Here is a 21467-nt window from a genome sequence, read left to right on the forward strand (position 1 = left end):
CGCTCGCCGCGCGCGTTCTTAAAGGGCCCGCTCGGGATGGCGGCGGCGGCGGCGCTGCCGCGGGCCCTGTCCCGGCTGTGTCCCCGGCGCTGTCCCGCCCTGGCCCGGCCCGCCTGGACAGGGGGACACCGGGGACACCGCGGGGACAGCGGCAGCGGCACCGCGGGGCCGGCGCGGCCGCGCTGGGCACGGCCGGCCGGCGCTGCTCTGGCCTTCCTGGGAGGTGAGAGGGGCGGCGGGCGGCGGGCACGGCTCCCCCGGCCCCGGGCACCCAGCACCGTGTCCCCGCAGGGTTCTCGCTGTTCCCGCGGGACGCCGAGGAGGACGGCGAGGACGCCATCATCCTGCTGCTGAAGAGAGCCAAGGTGAGGCGCGGGCGATTCGGGCGGTCCGGGCGATTCGGGCGGCGCGGGCGGTGCGGGCGATTCGGGCGGCGCGGGCGGTCCGGGCGATTCGGGCGGCGCGGGCGGTCCGGGCGCGGGGCCCGGCGCTCACCGGCCCCGGTGTCCCCGCAGCTCTGCGCCGTCAAGGGGGAGCTGGCCGAGGCCGAGCAGCTCCTGCACCAGGCCCTGCGCCGGGCGCACCAGGAGGAGAACAGGCAGGCCATCGTCTATACCTACAGCATGGTGAGCGGCCGGGATGAGGCACAGCGGGGGACGAGCTGTGGGGAGAAGGAAAAGCGGCTGAGTGAGGCTCGTCCGCGTTGCCTTAATGGAGCTTGAGCGCTGTGTGTGTCTCTTCCAGATGGGGAACGTGGCCTACATGCAGGGACAGCTGGACAACGTGAGTGACTCTGGGTTTTCCGTGTGAATTTTTAGAGGTTGACGTCTTGTGCAGCGTCTCGAAGGCGTGGGGTGCTGGCACAAGCTGCAGGCTCAGAGATGTCCCAGTGCAAAGCAGAATGGTCCAACTCAGGGCTGCAGTCCCATGAGCACACCAGGTTAAGAAAGATGCTCTCACAGTTAAACTTTGAGCTCCAACACGGTGTGCAAGGGAAGGAATACTTCTTTACTGTGAAATGCTGCAGTTGAGCCCAGAGATGGCTGCTCCAAGGAGAATCTGGGAATGCCCTGAGCTCACAGACAGAGTGAAGGCCTGGTTGCTGCAGCAGTGCTCAAGGAGAAACTGAAAGGACCCACTGGTTCAGTACCATTGAGCTCTGATCAGCCTTTCACTTCTAATTGGTCTTGGTGTAGTGTAAATGCAACAAATTTGAGCCAGGCCCCTCTATGCGGTTTGCCTCTGTTTTGTTTTAAATGCCATCATTCCTCAATATACTCTTCAAAATTCTTGTTTCAGGCAGAAAAGCTCTACAAAGCAACTATGAGCTATATGCTTGCAGGGGACACCAAGGAGGTATGTTCTGAGACAGGCTGCCACTAGTGCCCTTTTCTTTGCCTTATTTCTTATGCTGTCATGCCTCTTACTGGAAATTGGCAACACTAATGAATGGCAGCACTGGAGGCAACAAGATGGGGATTTTTAAGGTCTAAACTCTCTGACAAAGTAGTGTTTGTGTTGGGGAGGTACAAGAAGAGTAACAGTTGTGTTGTGTGTCCTCCTGGCAGGATGACAATGCCATCCTTGAGATGTCCCTCAAGCTGGCCAGTATCTATGCTGCTCAGAAACAGTGAGTTCCCCCCTAGAGGTGTCATCTGCTTTCATCTCAGTTTTGCAGTGGTGGTGGGGTGGCCAAGCAGAGGCTCTTAAATGAGGGATCCTTCAGGGATAGAAGGAGCTTTGCTTTGCACTTTGCAGGGACAAATTAGCCATAGCTGGTTACCAGTTCTGCATCCTGACCTTAGAGGAGAAGGTTGCCAAGCAGAAGGACTTGCCTGAAGATGTCTTATCAGGTGGGCAGCCTTGTCTGCCAAAGGCTTCTCACCTTTTCTCCATCTCCCTGTCCTTGATGTTGTTTCTGTATTGCCTAAGCACCATCTCCATGTCTGTCCATTGTCTTCACACTGCCTGAGTTTCCTGCTGTGGTAGGATGGAGGTTCATGCTGGATCCTGAGGCAGTGATCACTTCTCTCTGCAGCTGAAGAAAAGGCCAACACCCAGCTCCTGCTTGGGATGAGCCTGGACTCCTACGCCCGCTACCTCCTGAACATCAAGGAGTTCTCAGCAGCACAGAAAATGTATGAGAAGGCTCTGCAGATATCAAAGGATGTTCAGGGAGAGACTCATCCACAGGTGATTTGTACAGCAGTAGCTGGACTCTAGGGAAGGAAAGGCTGATCTGTAGGGAATGGGGCATACTGCAGTAACTGGTGTGACGGGGAACGAATGTGGTGCTTCTGCTGCCCCAGACTGCTCCACAGACTTCCCTTTTCCCTCCTGGTGTAGAGTGTGGTGCTGATGAGTGACCTGGCCACGGTGCTGGACGCTCAGGGCCGGTATGAGGAGGCGCACACCTACAGCAGGAGGGCGGCAGAGCTGGCAAGGGACACTCAGCACCCCGAGGAGCACATGGTGCTCAACAACCTGGCAGCAATCCTGATGCACAAAGGTCAGTGAATAAACGCCCAGCCCTGTCACTGAGCTTGGGCTGACTGCAGAGAGCTGGGTCTGTGTTGTAGGGCTGAAACTACAGTGCTGGTTTGGGGTTATTAGTTTTAGTTTGACTTGGAATTGCTTGCACAAACTGAATTTAGGCTGACCCAAAAGGGTGCCAGGGGATCTTGTTTCCCATGTTCTATGTGGCCAGTAACTTTTCCAAAAGGACAGAAGACATGCATGAGATTTGTTTCTATGCGATTTTAATGCTGAAGCAGCACCAGGTCCCATCATCACTGCCTCTCTCCAGCTCCCAGAGTTGGCAACATGGCAGGATGTTTCCTGAGCCTCCCTAGATCTTGATGTGTTCCAAGTAGTTCTTGTCCTTTGCATGTTATCAGCAGCAGGAGGGGGCTCAGAAAACGGGTGATGGAACTGGGGAGCCAAGCCTCTTTTCCCTCTTGCTACAGAAGATTTCCTGCAAGCAAAACAAGTGTACAAAGAAGCTCTGAAGCAGGCACAGCAGAAGGGGGATGCTGCTTCTGTCCAGCATATCCAGGAGGAACTAGCTGAGCTGGCCAAGAGGAGGAAGGGCTCCAAATAAGTTTGGCCACAGAGCCCAGCCTTGAGGTGGCTGAAGGCAGCAAGGGTTGGTCAGCACAGGCAGCCTGGGAGCAGCTCAGTGCAATTCTCCGGAGAAACAGCAATGAGGAGTTTTGGGACTGCGTAAGAGGAAGGGCTGCCACTGCCTAACAGCCCAAAATAAAGGTGTGAAATCTTAACTGTGTGCATTTGTGGTGTAGTCTGTGGTTTGACTGACCTACTGTGCTAAGTGATTTAATTTTGGCTGCCTAAGTGCAAGTCTGGCCTGCTATTAATACCTGTGTCAGAGTCAAGGAGTAGCAGTTTGTTGCTCCTGCTGCCCACAGAAGTGTTCAGGTTCAAAACATGGCTGTCCTGGAACAAGTATTGAAAAGGAACAGGCAGGAATTGTCTCACTCTTTACATACTGCACAGCACAACAGGGGTTATCCTCTTAGCAGTGCTGCAGTTCAGCATGTCTGAACTTCAGCAGAGCATTTCCCAGGCTGTACCTGCCCTGCAGCAGAGCTCTAGCTCCCTGTCCTGGTCTGCCAGGTTCCCTGAAGATCAAGTGCATTTCTTCATTTAGCATCCAAAGATAGAAGTTGTCCTCTCAGAGGAGGGGTGAGGCTGTGACCACACAGAGCTGCTGTCAGAAATAAAACACTTGGCTCCAGTGGAGAGCACACAGAGTGCCAGAGCTGTCCTCCTCTCTTGGATAGGTCAGTGCTTGAATGCTGAGGCTTCCTGTTGGAAAAGATGCTGTGTACAAACCCAGCTTTGTCAGCTACGTGCCTTCATGTGAATCAAGTATGAACAGCTGCCTTAGACAACAGAATTTCTCTGTTCTGCCCTGCCAGGAAGCCTGATGTTAAAGAAAGAGGAGAATAAACCAGAAATCACCAAATCCATATTTAGTTAGGATAGTAGAACTAATTTTGTTGCTAACCAAGCACAGTTTTAACCTCTCAGTTGTCAGAACTGCAGCTGGTTGGTACAACCCTCAGTGTAATTACATCATTATTAATTTACTTACCATAGCAGCTTCATCTCTGAACTTTGAGCTAAGAGGAGGAGGCACACAGGTTTTCTAGAGCAGAAGTTCACTGAAGCTAGAAAATTTCAGTCACATACAGAGCTTTGTTCTCAGCAAGCTAGAAAGTAAAAATAGGGCTGTACTGACAGAGAGGCTCTGACAACATCAGAGCAAACCTTCCCTGAAGTGCTGGGGTTGGGGTTTGAAGCAGCAGAGCTTGGAGGGCAGCAGTGTTACCTGGGAACCCTGTGAGCAGGGTCTTGCCTGATGCTGCAAAACAAAAGGGAGACACAGGAAAAGCAAGTGGAGAACTGATCCCCTTTATTGATTGGTCTGAATCCAGAAGTCACTGTCTAGTGAAGACATTGTGTGGAAATTATGATGCATGGGTTTTTCAAGTCTTAAATGATTTCATATCAGAATCACGAACCATATCAAGATGAAAGCATTGTGAAAGCGCTGATCAGAAATCAGGTAAAAATTTGTAGTAAACTACACTTTGTAAACATGACTTACAAACACCTTCCTGTTTGAAACAGGGCAGATGTAATTCCATACTTGAAGATTACTGGAATTGTGGTAAACCCTAACTTAGGCTCTGGAGAGGTCTTTACACTGGAGAAGTTAAAACTCAGATAAACAAACAAACAAAAAAAAAAGCAGCAACATTTTATGTGCAAATGCCACTCAAGCTGTATCTTAGGAGATTGTGACTATCCTACTTTGGATATCTTGCTGCTGCTGCAGCAGTAACATGAAGCTTTGCAATGAACATGCTATACTTACTGTACAGGTAGCAAAGACATTTGTCTGTACATGCCTCTTTCACATTGTATTTGTTACACTAAGAAAGTGAGAACAAGTGAGTTTAAGAATGGAACTTAACTCTCCACTCCAAATTTAAATCTACAAAAAGGGCAGATCAACTCGTTTTCCAGTATATGTTGCTGTGGGAACCAAAAAAGAAAGTTAGAATAACAGCACAGGTCTACAAACAGGATGAAAACTTCACTGCTGCAAGCCAGAAGGGTAAAGGAGGGGAGAATGAGAGAAATCTTTCTCAGAAAAAGACTGCAAGACTGCCAATGAATCTACTCTGATGCAGTGTTTTAAAAAAGTAGCAAAATAGCTCTGTATTTTCAACAGTGTCAAGTTTCCAAATGAGTTCCTTTGGAATTTTGTGTCCCACACTTGGGGCAAGAAGGCTTTCCTTAAAGGACTGAAAATAAATTTGCTGTTGATAAATAGTTCTGTGCTTCTTCCTGTTTGTAAGTGGACCATCACAGTCCGTGGGATGCAGAGCTCACACGACTCAAGGTTACACACTGCATTACACCTTCCATACAACGCATCACAAATAACAGCGGCAAAACCCAAAATATTTTTCACTGGAAAATAACTCCAAGGCAAAGACCCTGTTGATCAATGAGATGCAAAAGCAGTTTGAAATCTGACAGACCACGCCACCCCCCAGCTCAGTGCCATCTGAGAATCAGTCCTTCTACCCCGGAAGATTTGAATTCTCTTCCTGAGGTCAGTGCAGCATAAAATGAAGATGCTTTTGGAGATGGATGGCAGGACACCCTGTGACATCACTGCCCAGATGGATGTGTACATGAGCTACAAGCGTATCATAGCAAGCATTGATAGATGAATGATTAAGGAGACTCTCCTAGTACCATATACAATTTAAAAATAAAAATCACCCTAACAAGTATTGCACACTTCAGGAGTTAAGCCAAGCATTTGTAAGGACTTCCACCAAAAGCTTGCTTAGAGGGACAGGGACTGGGACGCAGACTTCAAAATAATTATTACATAAAGAGTTTAAAATCAGATTGGAGGAAGGTAAAAATCACAGTACCTATTGCAAACTGGTTGTAACAGAAGCCAAGTAGTTGACTCGTGCGTTGCTCAATTATTCTATAAAAGCACTTTGTTTTATTTGAACTTGGGATGTGGAAGTTTTTCTTCTTAAAGGATTTATCAACCCACCCAGAGCCTCTGTTCAGAAAAGCCATTTGCTGTGGTTAAATAAGACAGTAAAATTTAGTAGCCTGTTTTGACTGCATACAATGCAGAAACAGAGAACACTAAGAATAGGCTTTTAGGGCACAGTTAAAATTCCCAGTGTGCATAACAGTGAGGTATGCCTCCAGAAGCTGTTCTCTTTTTGTTTCTTTAACCTTTTAAAAATGAACCATAACATACCCATGCAATAATATTTCTGCAGTGTTGCTAAAAAAAACCAACTGCACCAAAAATTTACAATGTGGCAGAATTTCAAATTCCAAAGAAATATATCATCTTATTCCAGCGAACTGGAGTTATGTTAATGTACAGAATTCACTAAGGGGTCAGTCTTAAAAATCAACATTTTCACAAGAGCTTGAACACCACTGAGAAAGTGTGTCTAGGGAAAAAAAAAATTATATAAAAGCACAATGCCTGCAGGAAGTGGCACGGCATTAAATGGGCAATGATGGTTGGGAGGCTGGGGTTCTGGTTAGGCTAGGCTGAGAGGGAGGCTAGGGTTATGAAGAGTATTCTACACTGGAGAAAATGCTTAAAAAAAATTACAAAATGACCCCCAAAGTTTAGGCAATGATTTGAACATAAGTACACCAGATACTATAGCAAGGGAAAAAAACACTGCAAAAAGTACTCTCTATTTACAGAAGAATGATTTAAAAGACATTATGGTTTTCTTTACAAATAGATGTAGAGCAGGAATAGTCCACATTTTTAAAAACTCTTTACATATTTATCTTTAGTAAGTCAACCTTCTCGACCACAGTCTTCCAACACACAGCCTGTGCAGAAGGCATTTCACGGACTCTCCAGCAATTCTTCATTGTGTGGCCCTTGCTCTCTTGGAAAGTCTCTGTGGGCACAAGTCAAAAATAGATTTCTTTTTTTGACCCGCAAATTAAAAAAAAAAAAAAAAAAAGAAAAATCTGCATAGTTCAGTCATCACTGTCAGACAGAGTCTCATATTGTGCTGAAAGCAGTGGTGCAGGCTCTCGCTCCCAGATCCTGTTCTGTGGGTGAGTGGTTGCTTGGCTCATGGATGGGGGGGCACAGGCGATGGAGGTCGGGGGGGTGCTGCTCAGCATCCTCATGGTCAGAGGGTTGTATGGAAACTGGGTGGAACCTGCATCAAAAGGCAAAAAGCAAGAGCTGTTCTGAGAGATCTGTGTTGCCTTGGGTTGTGACAATTAGCAGAAAATCCACTGGAGAAAGCCCGCACATGCTGGAAACTTCTGGCCAGTATCTGACACTACAGTCCAGCATCTGAGCTCTGCAAATACCCTTGAAAGAAGCCCATTCCTCACCTGTTGATGAAGGCCTGTCTTCCCAGGCCCACACTGGAGTCTGTCTGTGGTAGTCCCCTTCTGAATGCACAGATGAGACAGAAGAAGGTCTTTCAGTTCCCAAATATCCCTGCCCAGGAATCGGAGACTTTGACTTCCTACTGTTTGACTTGCCGATGAGCTTCTGCTTGCTGACTGCCCCACCTGGCAACAGAAGGGACAGATTTAACCACTCACACTTTGGCCTCTGTGTGTTTGTTTCTAGAAATTATCAGGCAGCACTGAGAAGCTTCAGGTATCCAATACACCCTGTTCTCCTTTTCCTGTTCCATCAGTGTTGTTGGAAGAGCCAGGACAATAAATGCAAACACCACCTCTGCCAATCACAGAGGAAAGACAGTGATTTTCAGTGCTACCAGGTTATTCAAACCCTTGCTTTATTTATTTTCTTTAAGGCCTTGGGATATTTGGGAGTTGCAATACCTGAATTTGGAGATGGATTGGCTTCTTCCCTCCGTGTCTCGTTACTCGCCGGTACTGCGGCGCCGGAGCTGCCCGGAGCCACCGCAAGAGGTTGGGACATGACGACCCCGTGCTCCTCACTCTTGTCATCAAAGTTTCCCATCAGTGCTTTCCTAATGATGTCTTCCAGACCCAGATTACTGGCAGGATCTGCAAAGGAGTGACCCCTTGAACTGACTGCACCTGGGAGAGAGAAAACACAGGGAAAGGTGGGAAGGGAGGCAAAACGTGTAACTCAGAGAAATTAAAATGGGGTGTGGGGAAAGATTTGGTCATTTTGCTTTTCCTTATGGTGCAGGAAGTAAGTTTTCATGTAGGATATTAGCTTTTAAATTTGCACCATTTTCCTCTTTTACTGGACTCCCCAAAGAGTATAAATTTAAGATATTAAAGACATTACATTTTTCTGGAACATACGTTGTTTCTTTTATTGAAGAACTTACCTGAGGTAGTGACTGCTGGCAAGTTGAATATTTCAGTCCCTGGCTGAGCAGTTGCTGCAATTAAAACACAACATTTCACTGAATTTTTCAGCAGTGATGATCACTAGGTGATCAGCAGTAGCCCTACTGCACAAGAAAAAACCAAAAATATAGTTCTCGTATCACATTCCACCATGTCAGTGTTCATTACTGGAACTATATTAAAATTCTGTTTAGAAGGCATAACCATAAGGGCCAAGAAAACACATAACATTTAGTTTCAAGACACCTTTTGAAATAGAAAAATGTGTAGTATTGATATAAAGCAAATTACAGACACAGTTAGAATATGTCAGGTTTTAATAGCTCATTAATTATGTGGTTTTCATCTCTTAAATTAAGTGTTAAAATGATGTGACAGTTCTACATACAACAGCATAAAAAAATCTAACCTCCTAGTTCTATGATCATGAATTATTATATGTGTTTTGTATTCATAGATTTATATTAATTTTTATTATTTGATCATATTTAGGTCAGGACATCGGCAGGTGGAAGTCACATGAAGCTTAAGCTGGAAAAATTGAGTGAAAAAGCAAGTCCTGCATACCCATGTCAGAGTCACCTCCACCAGATGAGTTCAGCTTTCGAAATATCTCCTGTTTCTTGGATTTTACCATTGGTGAAGTGTTCTCAAGTTTGGTGAAAAACGAAGGCAGGTAACTGATACTGCCTGGAGAGCGAGAGTCAGTCCTGCCAAGACCAACACGTGTCAAAGAGACAGAACTTGTAAGATGCACATTTTAATTTTCCCAAAGCAGTCAGGCAGAAACCACCAACAGCCATATGAACACTGGGGGGCTCAATCATAACAGAGTTTGCTTCAGCAGCAGCAATCTGACAAGCTTGAATTTTAAAAATCAAACAACTTGTATATAAATTAAAATATAATTTAAAAATAAAGTACAAATAATCTAGGTTTCCTAGCACAAGATCCTTCCATTTCTAAAATGCAATCTCCCCTGCCATGTTCCTGAAAATCCTTTTGCATCTAACATCCATCATGGACTGTAACAGCCCTGCAGCAACTGCAGAGTGGAAAACCCCAGGAAAATTAGAATCAGTTTCACCAGCATGAGCCTTAAATAAGTACTTTGGGTGCTCTTCCTTCCTCAGCAGGGCAAGTACAGGAGCACCCACTCCAGTGTGCATCTCCCACACGTTTGCAGACTCCAGCACTGCCAAGGACCCCATGAAGATCCTGTGCAGTTTTATGGTGCAGATCTTTTCATAAACACTGTGACCTTTCTCAAAACTCACTTCAGTTTTACAGAACCGGCAACCATGACCATGAGGAGTTTCACTCTTAACATTCTCTCAGATGTGACACAGAACACTCTGTTTGCACCAAGAAACTTAAGACAGAGCACCAACATGTGACCTTTCCCTCAGCCTTCCCAAAGCACCTCCCAAACAGCAAGTTTTGGATGTTAGTGCAGAAGGACTGACAGTGATTAACAATTTGCCTGTGGCACCAGAGGAAGGTCACTTGAACTGCTCTTTAATAAAGACACTGTTTGCAGCACAAAGATTCAGAATTATGTTTTTAAAAGTGAGTTTTACACCTACCTCTGTTCAGTAGGCTCAGTTCTTTGGGAAAGCAAAAGAACATTTTCCTGTTTCTCATGTACAACCGGGACCTGAGGTGGTGAGATTGGCTCGTAGGGCTCTGAGGGGACATGACTCCTCTCTGGAGATTTTCCAGGCCTACATCCACGATTTAGAGACAGATAATTACTCTCAGTGCATGTACAGCAGTAGTTAACTCCTGTAATTTTCCAGTTCCTACATTAACTGCTTATGTGTAGTTATATGTTACATGCTTAAGTAAGCTTGGTGATCTTAAAAAGATGACTATGCATTGTCCATAACAACTCTTAAGTTTTAAGTTATTAAATGTTTTCAGCCCTCTGAAGACTGGAAATTAAGAGAAGTAGCAAAGGGAAAACAGTTTTAAGTTATGTTATGGAGCCAAGCAATTGGCAAAACAGTAGGAGACAGATTTTGCCTAAAAATAAGACCAAAAGGTGCCTTCACTTCCAATCTACACCAAGATTACTGCACTATTTTCTATCAACATGATATCTGGGCATCAATTAAACTTGCAGTTAGACCGGCTCCATGCATTACCTTCCCCTGGCCTTGTCAGAGAGGTTCTCAGGGGACACTCTGGCCCCTGGCCGCTGGTGGTGCACGGGCTGTGCCTGCGCCTCGGGGCTGTAGCGGTTCGAGGTCTTTGCCCGGCCAGAAACAGGCGTTGGAGCAGGGGTGGAATTCTGGAATGTAGTGGTCGGAGGCTGCAAAGAGGCCTGAGAAGCTGCTTGGTTTCTAGCAAAGTCTTGTGTGATGATTTGCTGGATGTCACCAAAAGAAATAGAGAAGAGATCTTGGTTAGACATTGGCCACAGTGTAGGTATTCATGAACTAGATGAGCCTGATGGCAACAGATGAGGTTATAAATTCAGATACAGTGTTTTGTAATACTCTCCAATAAAAGCCATAATCATAAAACCTACACAGATGTGATCGGCAAGGGTGATGAGCCGATGGGTCCTGGGCACGTGTGCCATCCCCTCTGCCTGGGAAGAGGGAGGTGGAGGTTGCTGGGGTGAGGGGGGCTCCTGTTGTGTCCTGTAGCGGTGAATGGGGCCCTCGTACGGCCTGTTGGGGTCAGCTGGTTGGAAAAGAAAAGGTCACTGTTAAGCTTCAAGGTTTGAAACTTCTGTGCTTGCAAATCTAAAAAAGGTGACTGTGAGAATATTTCCACATGCAGATGAACTTACTCTCCGCCTGGCTTGGTTTGGGTGTCTCCTGTTGATAGGGCTGTAGCTTTTCTTGAGCAGGTGCAGGTGAATTTGCAGGGCTGATCACCTCAATGGCATCTCCAGGAGCTTCATACCGGTGTGAGGACACTGAATATCAAGCAAAGGTCGTGGAATAAGATGTAAATACGACAGAAAATTTTTGTTGCCTATACTTAGCAACACCAGTGCTTCCAGTACAATAACACCAGCAAATGAAAGTCAAAACACTGTTGCCTTCTCATGATAACCATGGTGATACAAATACATCCATGAAACAGTGTTTCAACACAAACCAAGTAATTTTCAGTTGCCTGACTTCTGATAAGGTTACTCTTATGATCCTCCATTCATGCTGTAGCATGGAATCTGAATAAAGCAAACTCTGATTTTGCAAGAGTCACAATATGCAAAAACTGAATTTGTCTATCAAGTGTTTCTGCTTTGCAGAGCTGAACATTTTATCATTAAACATCTGAATCTTTTCACATCATTTCCCTAAAAGGCTAAGACAGACAGCAAAGAAGTAGAGAGTTACTAAGATACGTACAACTACTGGAAGAATCTGAACTTTGAGAGCCCCTATCTCGAGCATCCTTGTCTGAAGCAATCTGGCGAGTGATGATCACATCTATGAAGTTAGCAGCAGTAATTGTGGTCTTTCCTCGAGTTCTCAGCTCTTCCTCGTACCTGGATTTAGGAGGAGGTCCTTTCTCTTTACCAGCCTCTGAATAGACTACTGATGAAGTCTGTCCCTGGGACTTGCCACCAGAGTAATTTGCAGATGTATAGGGGCACTGCACAGGCCTCTTTTCTACCTCCAGGGTCTTCTGCTCCATCTGCTGCTGGTCAGTCACCACAGCTGACCGGCGGCCCATGTTCTCTTCTATCCTGGCTCCTTCGTGCTTGTTCTCCTTTGCTTTGGCAACTTCCATCTGAGGAGCAGAGGCTGCAGCATCCACCAGTGCTGCCAGGGCATCAGCAGCAGTGTTGTAACGGGAAGCTGGCAAGCCTTGAGTGATAGAGGGAGCTCCAGGGGTGAGCTGCCTGTGGGCAAACATTGAATAGCCTCAATTACACCACATGGAAAGAACTAGAGCCACGAACACAATAAAGCAAAGCTTTTCTGACACTAATTTCTACCCAAAATGCACTGATGAAAATGCTCTGATAAATCAAAGAGCAATCACACAGTGAAATATCCTTAACCCTAAATGTACTTTTCAGTAAGTTCAAATATTAGAACAGATATCTGTGCCACATTAACTTCTAAAACATACATGATACGTAGCTGAGCAGCAGGATCCAAAGGTGTGATTACACTTGTCCCATTGGTTCCTTGGAAAATACTTGGCCTTTGCTGCAGGATGTTTTCCTGGCTTCTGACAGAGGGGGATGGGGACCGGACATATCCGTGACTGCCGGGTCTGCCAGGCTGCTCTGCACCTGCAGGACACAGAGTGGAGAGGAACAAACAAAAATGAATGATTACTCTTACAACAGTGTAGCACTGTAAATCAATGTTGTCTCCTCCACATCCCTCCCCCGGTGTCTCCACCACTCTGGATACTCTTACAGCAATGCAGGACTATGTATCAATGCCATCTCCTCCACATCCCTTCCCAGTTGTCTCCATCACTCTGGATGTGATGGTATGTATTAAAGATTTAAATCTGTTCACAATGCTCTAAATGACATGCAAGCTGTGCCAGTGACAACTGGGATTCGCTCCTCTTTAGGTACTACATTGCTTTGAGAGATAGTTCATGAAGTTGCAATTATGACCAGAACTGCTTGGCAACAGGAACCTGCCTGAAGTGCAGAGTAAAAGCAAACTGTAAATGGTATTTGCTAACAGTGACTGCACCAAAGGAGCAGTTACAGTGTACAAGACAGGTGATCCAAGTGTATCCATGTGCCCTCACCTGGTCGGAGATAAAGTTCAGCAGGGACTGAGGTGATTCTCTCCCTCTCACGTTCTCGTTCTCTTTCCCGCTCTCGTTCGCGTTCCCTCTCCCTTTCTCGTTCCTTCTCCCTTTCCCTTTCCCGTTCCCTTTCAGCACTTGCAGCTGCAGAAGCTGCCAGGTGTGTGGGGTGTCCTGGAAGGTCCACAAGGTAAAATGAAGGAGCAAAAAAAATATACTTAAGGGAAGTATGATAAACACTCGTCTATATATTTTGCCATACATTTACAGCAACATTTCCCAAATACATTTTAATTCCAGTCAAGACTATCCACTTATCTAGGAAGACAAAAGCTTAACATACAGTGATAGTGGAAGGCTCAAAAGCCTTTTACTAAAGTGGTTTTGCTCTACAGTTAGAAACTACACAGCTTATAGACCCCAATTCCACCCTTCAACACATGTAAAATGAGGTTAGTGAATTATAATCAAATTACTACAAATAAAGACCTGACAGAATGAGGCAAATTCAGAATTTGACAGCGCTTCTACTGTAACTACACAGGATATCATCAAAACCCCTTTGCTATCCAAGTGAGAGGTGCATGCAAAAAGCATCTCCTGAGAAAACATCAAAACATGGCATTAATGAAAGCTGAATAAAGACGGTCAATTTTCTCAGCATGTCAGACAATTAGAGCCATCACCAGGCCATGAGAGCTCTTACCTGGTGACAGAGAAGCAGGGTTGTAAGGCCTAGGAGGGAAGGTAAGCTGGGTGCCAGGGATATATGTGATTCTCTCCATGGGTGGGGTGCTCGTTCCTCCAGGATGAGGCACTAAGATAGTGGGGGCCATATTGTTCAGGTCAATAATTCCTGTCAGGACATGACACGCGTGAGAATGGATGCTCCAGGACATGGTCTACAGTCAGCAATGAATGTTTGGTGGAGAAAATACAAGAATAAGGCAAGTGTAGAGCTATATTTCAGTTGGTTATACTCTCTTAGATCTGGCAATCAGCAATTTAGGAATACACCAAGTCAGAATTTGCATTTGTAGCACTCCCTTTAATTGCCGTTTGGAAAACTGCACTTCATCTCTACTCAATAATCCAATCTTTTGGCAATTCTGGGTATTATCCAAGAAATAAAACAATCAGCATTGTTACCACAAACATTACACTTCTGGCTGTCACTTTTATATTCTTTTTGAAGAAGCTATCATTTTGATATAATTCTCTTTTCTGAAGTTTGATGGTGAGCTAAATACAGTTCTGATCATCAATTTACATGAGCAGAAAACGATCTGGCTCTTGAACACTAAAAACTCTGAGACTTCTCCTTAAAAATATTGATTATAGAGGTGGTTTTCCTTTCCACAAAAGGCAGTGGGCAAATGAGTTGTGAGCCATCCACAATCACTACAGGATGAACACATTTATACACACGGCCTTGTATGACTGCATCCAAACCACAGCTGGCACAGCCCGAACACACTTTCAAGAGGATTACAGACGGAGAGCCAGGCCCACCTCGTGCTCCTGCATAAGGGAGTGCTAAAGTTTGCTCCCTGGGGGACAACCCCCTGGTGACATCGGGCCGGAGGTTGACTTGCATCTGCTGGGAGGTGATGTAGTCGTTGAGGATGGTCTGGCGCGTGTTCTCCATGGCGTACAGCTGGTACTGGCTGGGGTACCCCGGCGTGGGGGACAGCTGCCTTTGGAACAGGTAAGCAGCAGCAGCTGAGGGGGAAAGGAGGGAAAAAGGAGGCATTTAGGAAGCAGGATGATTCTGGGTTAAATAAAACTTTCAGGTGTTTGTAAAGCTTCAGTGAGAGGTGGTAACAAGTCTCTCTGGCCGGTGCCAAAGAAATGAAAACAGCATTTTAATACTGATGTTTTATTGAATTTCTGCACTGCGTGCACACTGAAAGCGCTAAACAATCCAGATTGGAAAGATGGCTTTAATAAAACTATAAATCCTGAAATTTTGAAAATGTAAAAGGCTGAAATACCTAAAGAAGGTAGAACATACCCCACAGAAGTAAACTGAGGGATAGGTAAAAAGGAAGTCACTGTATTTAACATCACCAGGGATAACCTGATAATCCCTCAGTGAAAATAATCGGTCTTGAACAGAAGACTTTAAAAGCATATGTAAGTCTATATATAATTACACAGAATTATACTTTAATTCTCTAGCCTCTTCCACATCCTTCTTTGCATAGCTTTCCTGAAAGCTTTTAATACATTCCACAAATACTCATCTAAAAATACTGTGAACTTTTTAACAAACCAGAAGCAAGTTGGCAGCTCTGAAGGGAAGTTTTGACATTATACAATACTATTTTACTAAGTTTCTTGGTTAGATATTAAATCACCACTAAACTGAAATCAACTCACAACAAAAAATAGTTATAACCTTATAAATGATATCTGGCCATTGATAACTGCCTTATAAAGGTATTTTTTCTGTGCATCAAAGCTCACGGTATTTCTAAAAGTAAAAAAAGCCAAGACAAATGTATTTACCAGGATCCAGAGCCCTGTGAAATGGCATAGCAGGATCTAAGTGGGGAGGGAGGTGACCCCTGTAGACTTCAGGAGTTGCTCCTCTGTGGTGAGGGTCAAAAGGACTGTGAGCCACTACAGGATCAACCCCTGGGACTGGAGATTTAGCTGGCACACTCTCCCTCTGTGTTGGAGTGAGTGTGTTCTTCCTTTCATGATTAGCTGGCTTCCCAGAAGATACTCCAGCTAAAAGCAATGAAAAAATAATAAATTTTAAATTAATAAATTAATAACATTAATAAATCAATAAAATGCCTATTTCTCTATTGAAAATTTAACTGTAAAAATACACTGGTTCCCAAGGAACACTTTCAATGACTGCAATATAACAAAGCACAGAGAACATTTTATATCACAAAACACCTTTGCTGAAAGAACTGTACTTTAAAACTAAGATTGTTCACACCTCACTAAATCATATTCCTCATTCAGACACTTTAAAATCAGGAACAGCTTCTGCCCTTAAAACATTATCCTTGTAGGTACGACTTTCACTGTGATCCATAATCAAATGCAAATTGAGACTGAATTGCCTTCCCACTTCCCTCTTCTATTGTGGCCGATTTTCATTTCCTTATTTCAACTAACAGCTTACAGCCTTCTAAAATTCATTTTAGCCAACCTCCAAATTGAGACAAGGCACTAGAATAAAATAAAGAAGAATGGAGTACATAGAAGTTAAAATAATAGAAGATTTTGTCTTACTGTGGACAGGAATGACATACCCTCACTAACTCTATTCATCATAGGTGAGCTCCTGGACATTGGACTCTGATAGTTCACAGGTGTCCTCCGAGCATTTGTATCATCATAAATCCCAGGGCTCAGCTGTGATTTGGGAGTTTCGTGAAGAGTTGACCTGAGAACAGAGGGACCAGAGCTGACTACTGACGTGTGACGGGACCGCACGGCGTCCCCGGTCTTCACATCTTCGTATTTTCCTCGCTCCACCACCTTCACGTTTTCTGGCACCATTTCCAGCTGAGGCATTCCCCTGGGCAGCTTGCTTGGTCCAGTGATTAAAGATTTTACATTGTGTTTGATGGCAGACTGGCCAGAGTTGCTTTCATATTTTATGGGTGTGCCCTGAAGAGGAGAAAAAGTTCAGGTGAAGGTCATGCTGTGAAAAAAATCTGCCACAGCCTGACCTGATTCACTCATGTGTGAGTGTAACGGTGCTTTCTGTGTTTACCTGAGATATGGAGCCTTCTATGATTGGCCTGGCTGTCTGCACCATTTCAGGAGTCTTGCGACTCTCTTGGCTTAACAGGTCCTGCCTTGGGATCTCGTGGATGGAGCGACCCATCTCCTTTATGGTGGTGACCCCATCGTAGGGTTTGCCCTTGGTGATGGCTCCTTCAAACGTCCTGATGGGAGGTGACTCTCTCTTGATCTGTTTGGGGTACTTCAAACCTTCTTCAAAACTTTCAGCTGTTGCTCTTGGTGTGCCTTTTACAGAAAGAAAGGGTCACATGACTGGTATTAATAGCTGCTAAGTCTCTTTTTTCACAAGTAGAATAACTAATTATATACACCAGTGAAACTTGGGTTTGCTGTAGTCTGTGGTAAGATACTCAAAGTCTAAACAAATCATCACAAAAATAATACTGAACAATATACTATGAAAAACCTCCCATGTTATTTTGGAAATAAAAGAAATAAATGCATCTGCAGAGTTGTTAGTGTTCATTAAAAAAAAAAAGTGCTAATTACCAAGTATTCATATTAAAAGGTCTATTTTCCAATAAGAAAATATGTGTTTACAGACTAGCTTTGAACACAGCATATCAAATAGCTGCTGATTTATGCTCTGAAAATGTTTCATTTTCAAAATAAGCTCCACCTTTAACACAGCTCCCACAGTTAATAAGAGCTTTACGGTTCAGAAATCCAGATTTCTGAGGATTAATTAATGCTCCCCTAAAACCTGCAGTACCTCACCTTGCATTATAGAGCCAGACAAGACTGTTCTCTCCTTTAGTTCAGCGTGTGGGCTACCCCGAGGCAGCGCTCGGCAGATTAAACCTAAAATTAAAATGAAGGTAATTTAGAGAATTAAACAAGTGTTTAAAAAAATCCAAGCTCCAAACCAACAAACCCCCTCCTTTCCACACATGAGAGATGGTATCTGTACCCTGGCAGTGCCCAGAGGCCCAAGGCTCAGTATGCCAGGCATTGCAGCAACATGTTAATAACACCTCCTGCCCTAAAAAAATAATCTTTCAGTTCAAGTATTTGTGCTATTGCATAGTTGCAAGTTTTAACATATTTAGAAAACAGTAGGTGTTTTTTATAATTAAGCTTAACCTTTGTTTCAAAAGCAGTCACTGCTTTTCTCACACTCCACTTTCCTTGCCTAGAAAGGAAGGTGTTCATGGTGGGAAGTGGAACAAAAAAAAAATGAATTTCAAAATATGCCTCAGCATCCTTCAAATTATCAAAGTTCATATTGAATCACTGGGGAAGAGATGAATTTACTGTGCCTACAGTAAGAATCTAAACAAAGTGCTCAAAACACTCATGACTTTTCACAGTTTGAAGACAGAAAACGTGTCACTGATGAGACAAAGCATGAAAGTACCAGAGCAGCTCCTCAGATGCCAAAAGAGCTCAAAGAGCCAAATGCATCAGCAACTTAGAGGCAACACTGAATTTCTGTGTGCAGCCTACAAACCTCACATTCACATTGCTCCATCTGATGAACACGTCCACAAAATACCACTAAGAGCTACTCAAAGATGGGGCAAAATGCTTTTAAGGAGCAAGGCTCCATGGTTGAGGCAGGAAACATTTTCTTGCGTTTGTATTTTTACAAAACAATCAGAAAAGTTATATAATGACCTGCCTTGGCCTCTGCAGGCTTTGTTTGATTACACTTTATTAAAACACCACAGCACTAGGGATGCCCTGAAGCAGGCTCCTGCAGTTCAAAGAGGTTGCTTGCAGGAATGCAAAAGGTCAGGGCAGTGTGATACCAATATTTAACTAAAGGGTGTGGCAGAGGCTGTGCTGGTGTGACCCAGTGTTTGAGCTCAACAGGACCACTGGGATTGTGGAGAGTCAGGGACATCTGTCAGATGTGCTGAGAGCAGGAAGTACCACCTGCAGTAGCAGCAGTTGTGGTAAAACAGAAAAGAAAACTGGGATCTACTCCAGTCCTGTTTCCAGCACGCTCTAACTGCAGTGTTTTTGCGTGGATTTGGTTATTAGTGTGATTTAAATCTAACTTCTCTGTTAGTCTGCACCCTAAGATAACTCTATGGAAAAAAGATAAAACACCTTGGAAGCAGCTGTTTTTACCTTCCAGTGGTGCAGATCCTGGAGACTCCCTCAGTGACATCCCCTGCTTTATATTTCCTTCCATTGTATCATAGGTTCTTTTTAAACCAATTTCATGAGCAGTTCTTGGACTCCTTGTTCCTTCACGGACATTTTTAATTGCTGGCAAAATGCACAAGAGTGTGGTCAGGAAATGTGGACAACAAAAAAGGACACATGAATATTACATTAATGAGACTACAGGTCATGAATATTTAAATGACACAACTTTAATAAAATATTGTAACATGAAATATCAACCTTAAAATATCCTTAATAGTTTGTCATAAAGTTTTTTGTTAAGTTACTCATTTATCAATATTTCAACTGAAGTTTAGTTACACAATACATTTATTTTTATTTTAATACAGATAATTTCAAACCTGTATTAAAGATTTCACAATACATTCAATGACAAATGGGAAATAAATGGCAAAGGAACAGTTGAATTACATTTCAAACATGCATCTGCTTGGAAGCAGAAACACTTCAGCTACGGATTATGAAAGCAGAACCTGACTTTGATCAGGTAGAATATACAAGTACTCACCATCATAAGATAGAATATGGCCACTTTTGCCTTCATAAATGACATGGCCCTTGGCTGAGGCCTCCTCCCTGCACTTCTCTGGGCTGCTGTCCTCCGTGGCCAGGCGAGTGATGGTTCCCTTCAGCAGCGCGTCGGCGGCGATGCCGGACTGGGACAGAGCTGGGGTACCCTGTGTGCAAATCCAGCACATCAGTCAGTTCACATGCTCTGAGTCAACAGAGAACAGGGAGGAGTGAAGGGAAAATACAACTAAACAAAAAAACCTTCTTAGGTCTATTAAACCAACTCATTTATCATGTATGGTTTAAACTTTTGCCTCTATTGTGGACACTTAACCTGAATATGAGTAAGGTTATTTCTGCTACCCTGTTAAACAATATTACCAGTGTATTTCACAACCTGGAGTATTTACCCTATAAATACCATTTGGGGGCAAGATAACATATACCACACGGTGCCATTAGGTTTTATTTCTGTCCAAAGCAATGAAACCTCCCCTTCTCACCTCAAAGCAGAAATGAGGCAATGGCTCTTTGTACAAAGGGATGCCAAACTAACCAAACCAGCAGCATTTAAAATGATAAGACAAAAGGCCTGAATTTCCCTTCTTGGATTTAAACAGAGTCTGCACAAGACTGGTTCACGCTTGGTTTGAATATTTGAACTCAGGTGTGATGCAATTTTCAGGAAAGTTGCCCTCAGTTAGGTTTACCAAAGTCTCTAGTATTACTTAGAAGGTTTGAAAACTCATATATATGGAGATGAAATCATGGTAATGCTGACTTCAGCAATAGTGGGGTTTGAACATCTGCTTGGATAGAAAGTTCTTTTTTCAAGGCAGTTCCCACCCTGTGATAATAATTTACTTTTTCAGACATGCAAATACATTCACAGTGATAGTCTGAAGATGCTGTTTAGCTACAGCCTTCCCAGCAGAAAAAGGTGAAATACCTGAGTTATGGAGCCTCTCAAAGAAGGAATGGTCTCAACTGAAACTTTATTGGTTGGAGTTCCTCGTGTTATACTCCCCTCCTGTATCGTTGTGGTACCTGATTTGAAATAAAGACATTCTGATAAATAAGAGAATATAAAAAAAATCCACTCCATTTGAAATAAATAAAAGTTCTATTGAGAATTGTTAGTTTACCTTAAAATACAGGAGAAATTTCAATTTAACAGCAGGCATTTGAAGCAGCTAGGCTATTTCCTCTTTTAACATGGCCTTTTACAGACTATAAGTATTTTACAGCATTAACTCACGGCAGGTATTTATTTCCTTTTGATGGATTTGCTCTAGTGAGCAACTTTATTTTGAAATTGGAATGGCTCATAACAAATATTTTTAAGCGAGCCATGCAAACAGGAGCCAGCTACAAATACACATGCCTTGGAAAATGGGGAACAAATTAATCCTGTAATCTTAGGATATTTATATAATCATAGAATACTTTAAATTAACAACTCAGCAGGTAATTCACTTGGTTTTCTCAGGCTCTGACAAGAGTTTTTAATCTGTGTGACCTTTACCTCGCACCACACTTTCATGTTGTGCCCTGACCAGGAGTCCTTCGGGTTGGGAATTCTGACTTCTGGGTGAGAATTCTTCTTGTTTGATATAGGGCAGGGAAGCTATTGAGGACAAGAAAGAGAAAAAAGTCGAGGTTTTTTAATTTCCTTTAATTATGGATCATTAAATAGTCTGTACAAAACATGTCAGCTTTTCTTTCCTTACCAGATTTGGCCGACTCTTGCTGCCTTGGCAGCCCAAGGGATATAGAACCCACTGATGGCTTTGCAGTTTCTTGGGCGTAGGAAGCTTGACTGTGGGATGTTAAATAAGTGCCAGGTGTTCCCTGAAACAACAAATAGATGTTAATTCTTGTTTCTGGAG

General features: G+C 43.8%; 2 protein-coding genes across 5 annotated transcripts in view; one reads left to right on the forward strand and one right to left on the reverse strand.

The window, feature by feature from the left end:
* The first annotated feature begins 2 nt into the window (after positions 1-2).
* Positions 3-3278, forward strand: TTC19 (tetratricopeptide repeat domain 19). The gene is made up of 10 exons (XM_066201752.1): positions 3-223; positions 292-365; positions 516-626; positions 745-783; positions 1300-1356; positions 1569-1630; positions 1759-1853; positions 2039-2193; positions 2347-2509; positions 2967-3278. The coding sequence occupies exons 1-10, from the start codon at positions 37-39 to the stop codon at positions 3098-3100; spliced, it is 1077 nt and encodes a 358-aa protein (XP_066057849.1). The 5' UTR covers positions 3-36; the 3' UTR covers positions 3101-3278.
* A 3432-nt stretch (positions 3279-6710) lies between these two features.
* Positions 6711-21467, reverse strand: part of NCOR1 (nuclear receptor corepressor 1) — a 53114-nt gene continuing 38357 nt past the window's right edge. For all 4 annotated transcript variants that reach the window (XM_066201749.1, XM_066201748.1, XM_066201751.1 and 1 more), the window contains 23 exons: positions 21309-21429; positions 21104-21205; positions 20528-20625; positions 19577-19745; positions 19009-19149; positions 17650-17733; positions 16901-17157; positions 16434-16794; positions 15670-15894; positions 14671-14880; positions 13865-14014; positions 13159-13332; positions 12514-12679; positions 11784-12280; positions 11216-11344; positions 10949-11106; positions 10563-10786; positions 10002-10139; positions 8983-9125; positions 8394-8447; positions 7912-8133; positions 7450-7632; positions 6711-7268 (listed from right to left, as the gene is read on the reverse strand). In XM_066201749.1, the coding sequence (XP_066057846.1) occupies positions 7081-7268; positions 7450-7632; positions 7912-8133; positions 8394-8447; positions 8983-9125; positions 10002-10139; positions 10563-10786; positions 10949-11106; positions 11216-11344; positions 11784-12280; positions 12514-12679; positions 13159-13332; positions 13865-14014; positions 14671-14880; positions 15670-15894; positions 16434-16794; positions 16901-17157; positions 17650-17733; positions 19009-19149; positions 19577-19745; positions 20528-20625; positions 21104-21205; positions 21309-21429 (4194 nt within the window). In that variant the 3' untranslated portion in view covers positions 6711-7080. The remainder of the gene's footprint in view (positions 7269-7449; positions 7633-7911; positions 8134-8393; positions 8448-8982; positions 9126-10001; positions 10140-10562; positions 10787-10948; positions 11107-11215; positions 11345-11783; positions 12281-12513; positions 12680-13158; positions 13333-13864; positions 14015-14670; positions 14881-15669; positions 15895-16433; positions 16795-16900; positions 17158-17649; positions 17734-19008; positions 19150-19576; positions 19746-20527; positions 20626-21103; positions 21206-21308; positions 21430-21467) is intronic.

This window comes from Chamaea fasciata, unplaced genomic scaffold (genome assembly GCF_029207755.1).
Source record: "Chamaea fasciata isolate MVZ Bird 193981 ecotype frontalis unplaced genomic scaffold, bChaFas1.0.hap1 SCAF_21, whole genome shotgun sequence".
Taxonomy (NCBI): Eukaryota; Metazoa; Chordata; class Aves; order Passeriformes; family Sylviidae; genus Chamaea; species Chamaea fasciata.

Excerpts from the sequence above, each read along its gene's own strand:
- TTC19 (XM_066201752.1), top strand. The coding sequence starts at position 37 with ATGGCGGCGGCGGCGGCGCTGCCGCGGGCCCTGTCCCGGCTGTGTCCC. Across the intron at positions 784-1,299 it reads TGCAGGGACAGCTGGACAAC|GCAGAAAAGCTCTACAAAGC; the intron begins GTGAGTGACTCT and ends TTCTTGTTTCAG. Across the intron at positions 1,854-2,038 it reads GCCTGAAGATGTCTTATCAG|CTGAAGAAAAGGCCAACACC; the intron begins GTGGGCAGCCTT and ends TTCTCTCTGCAG.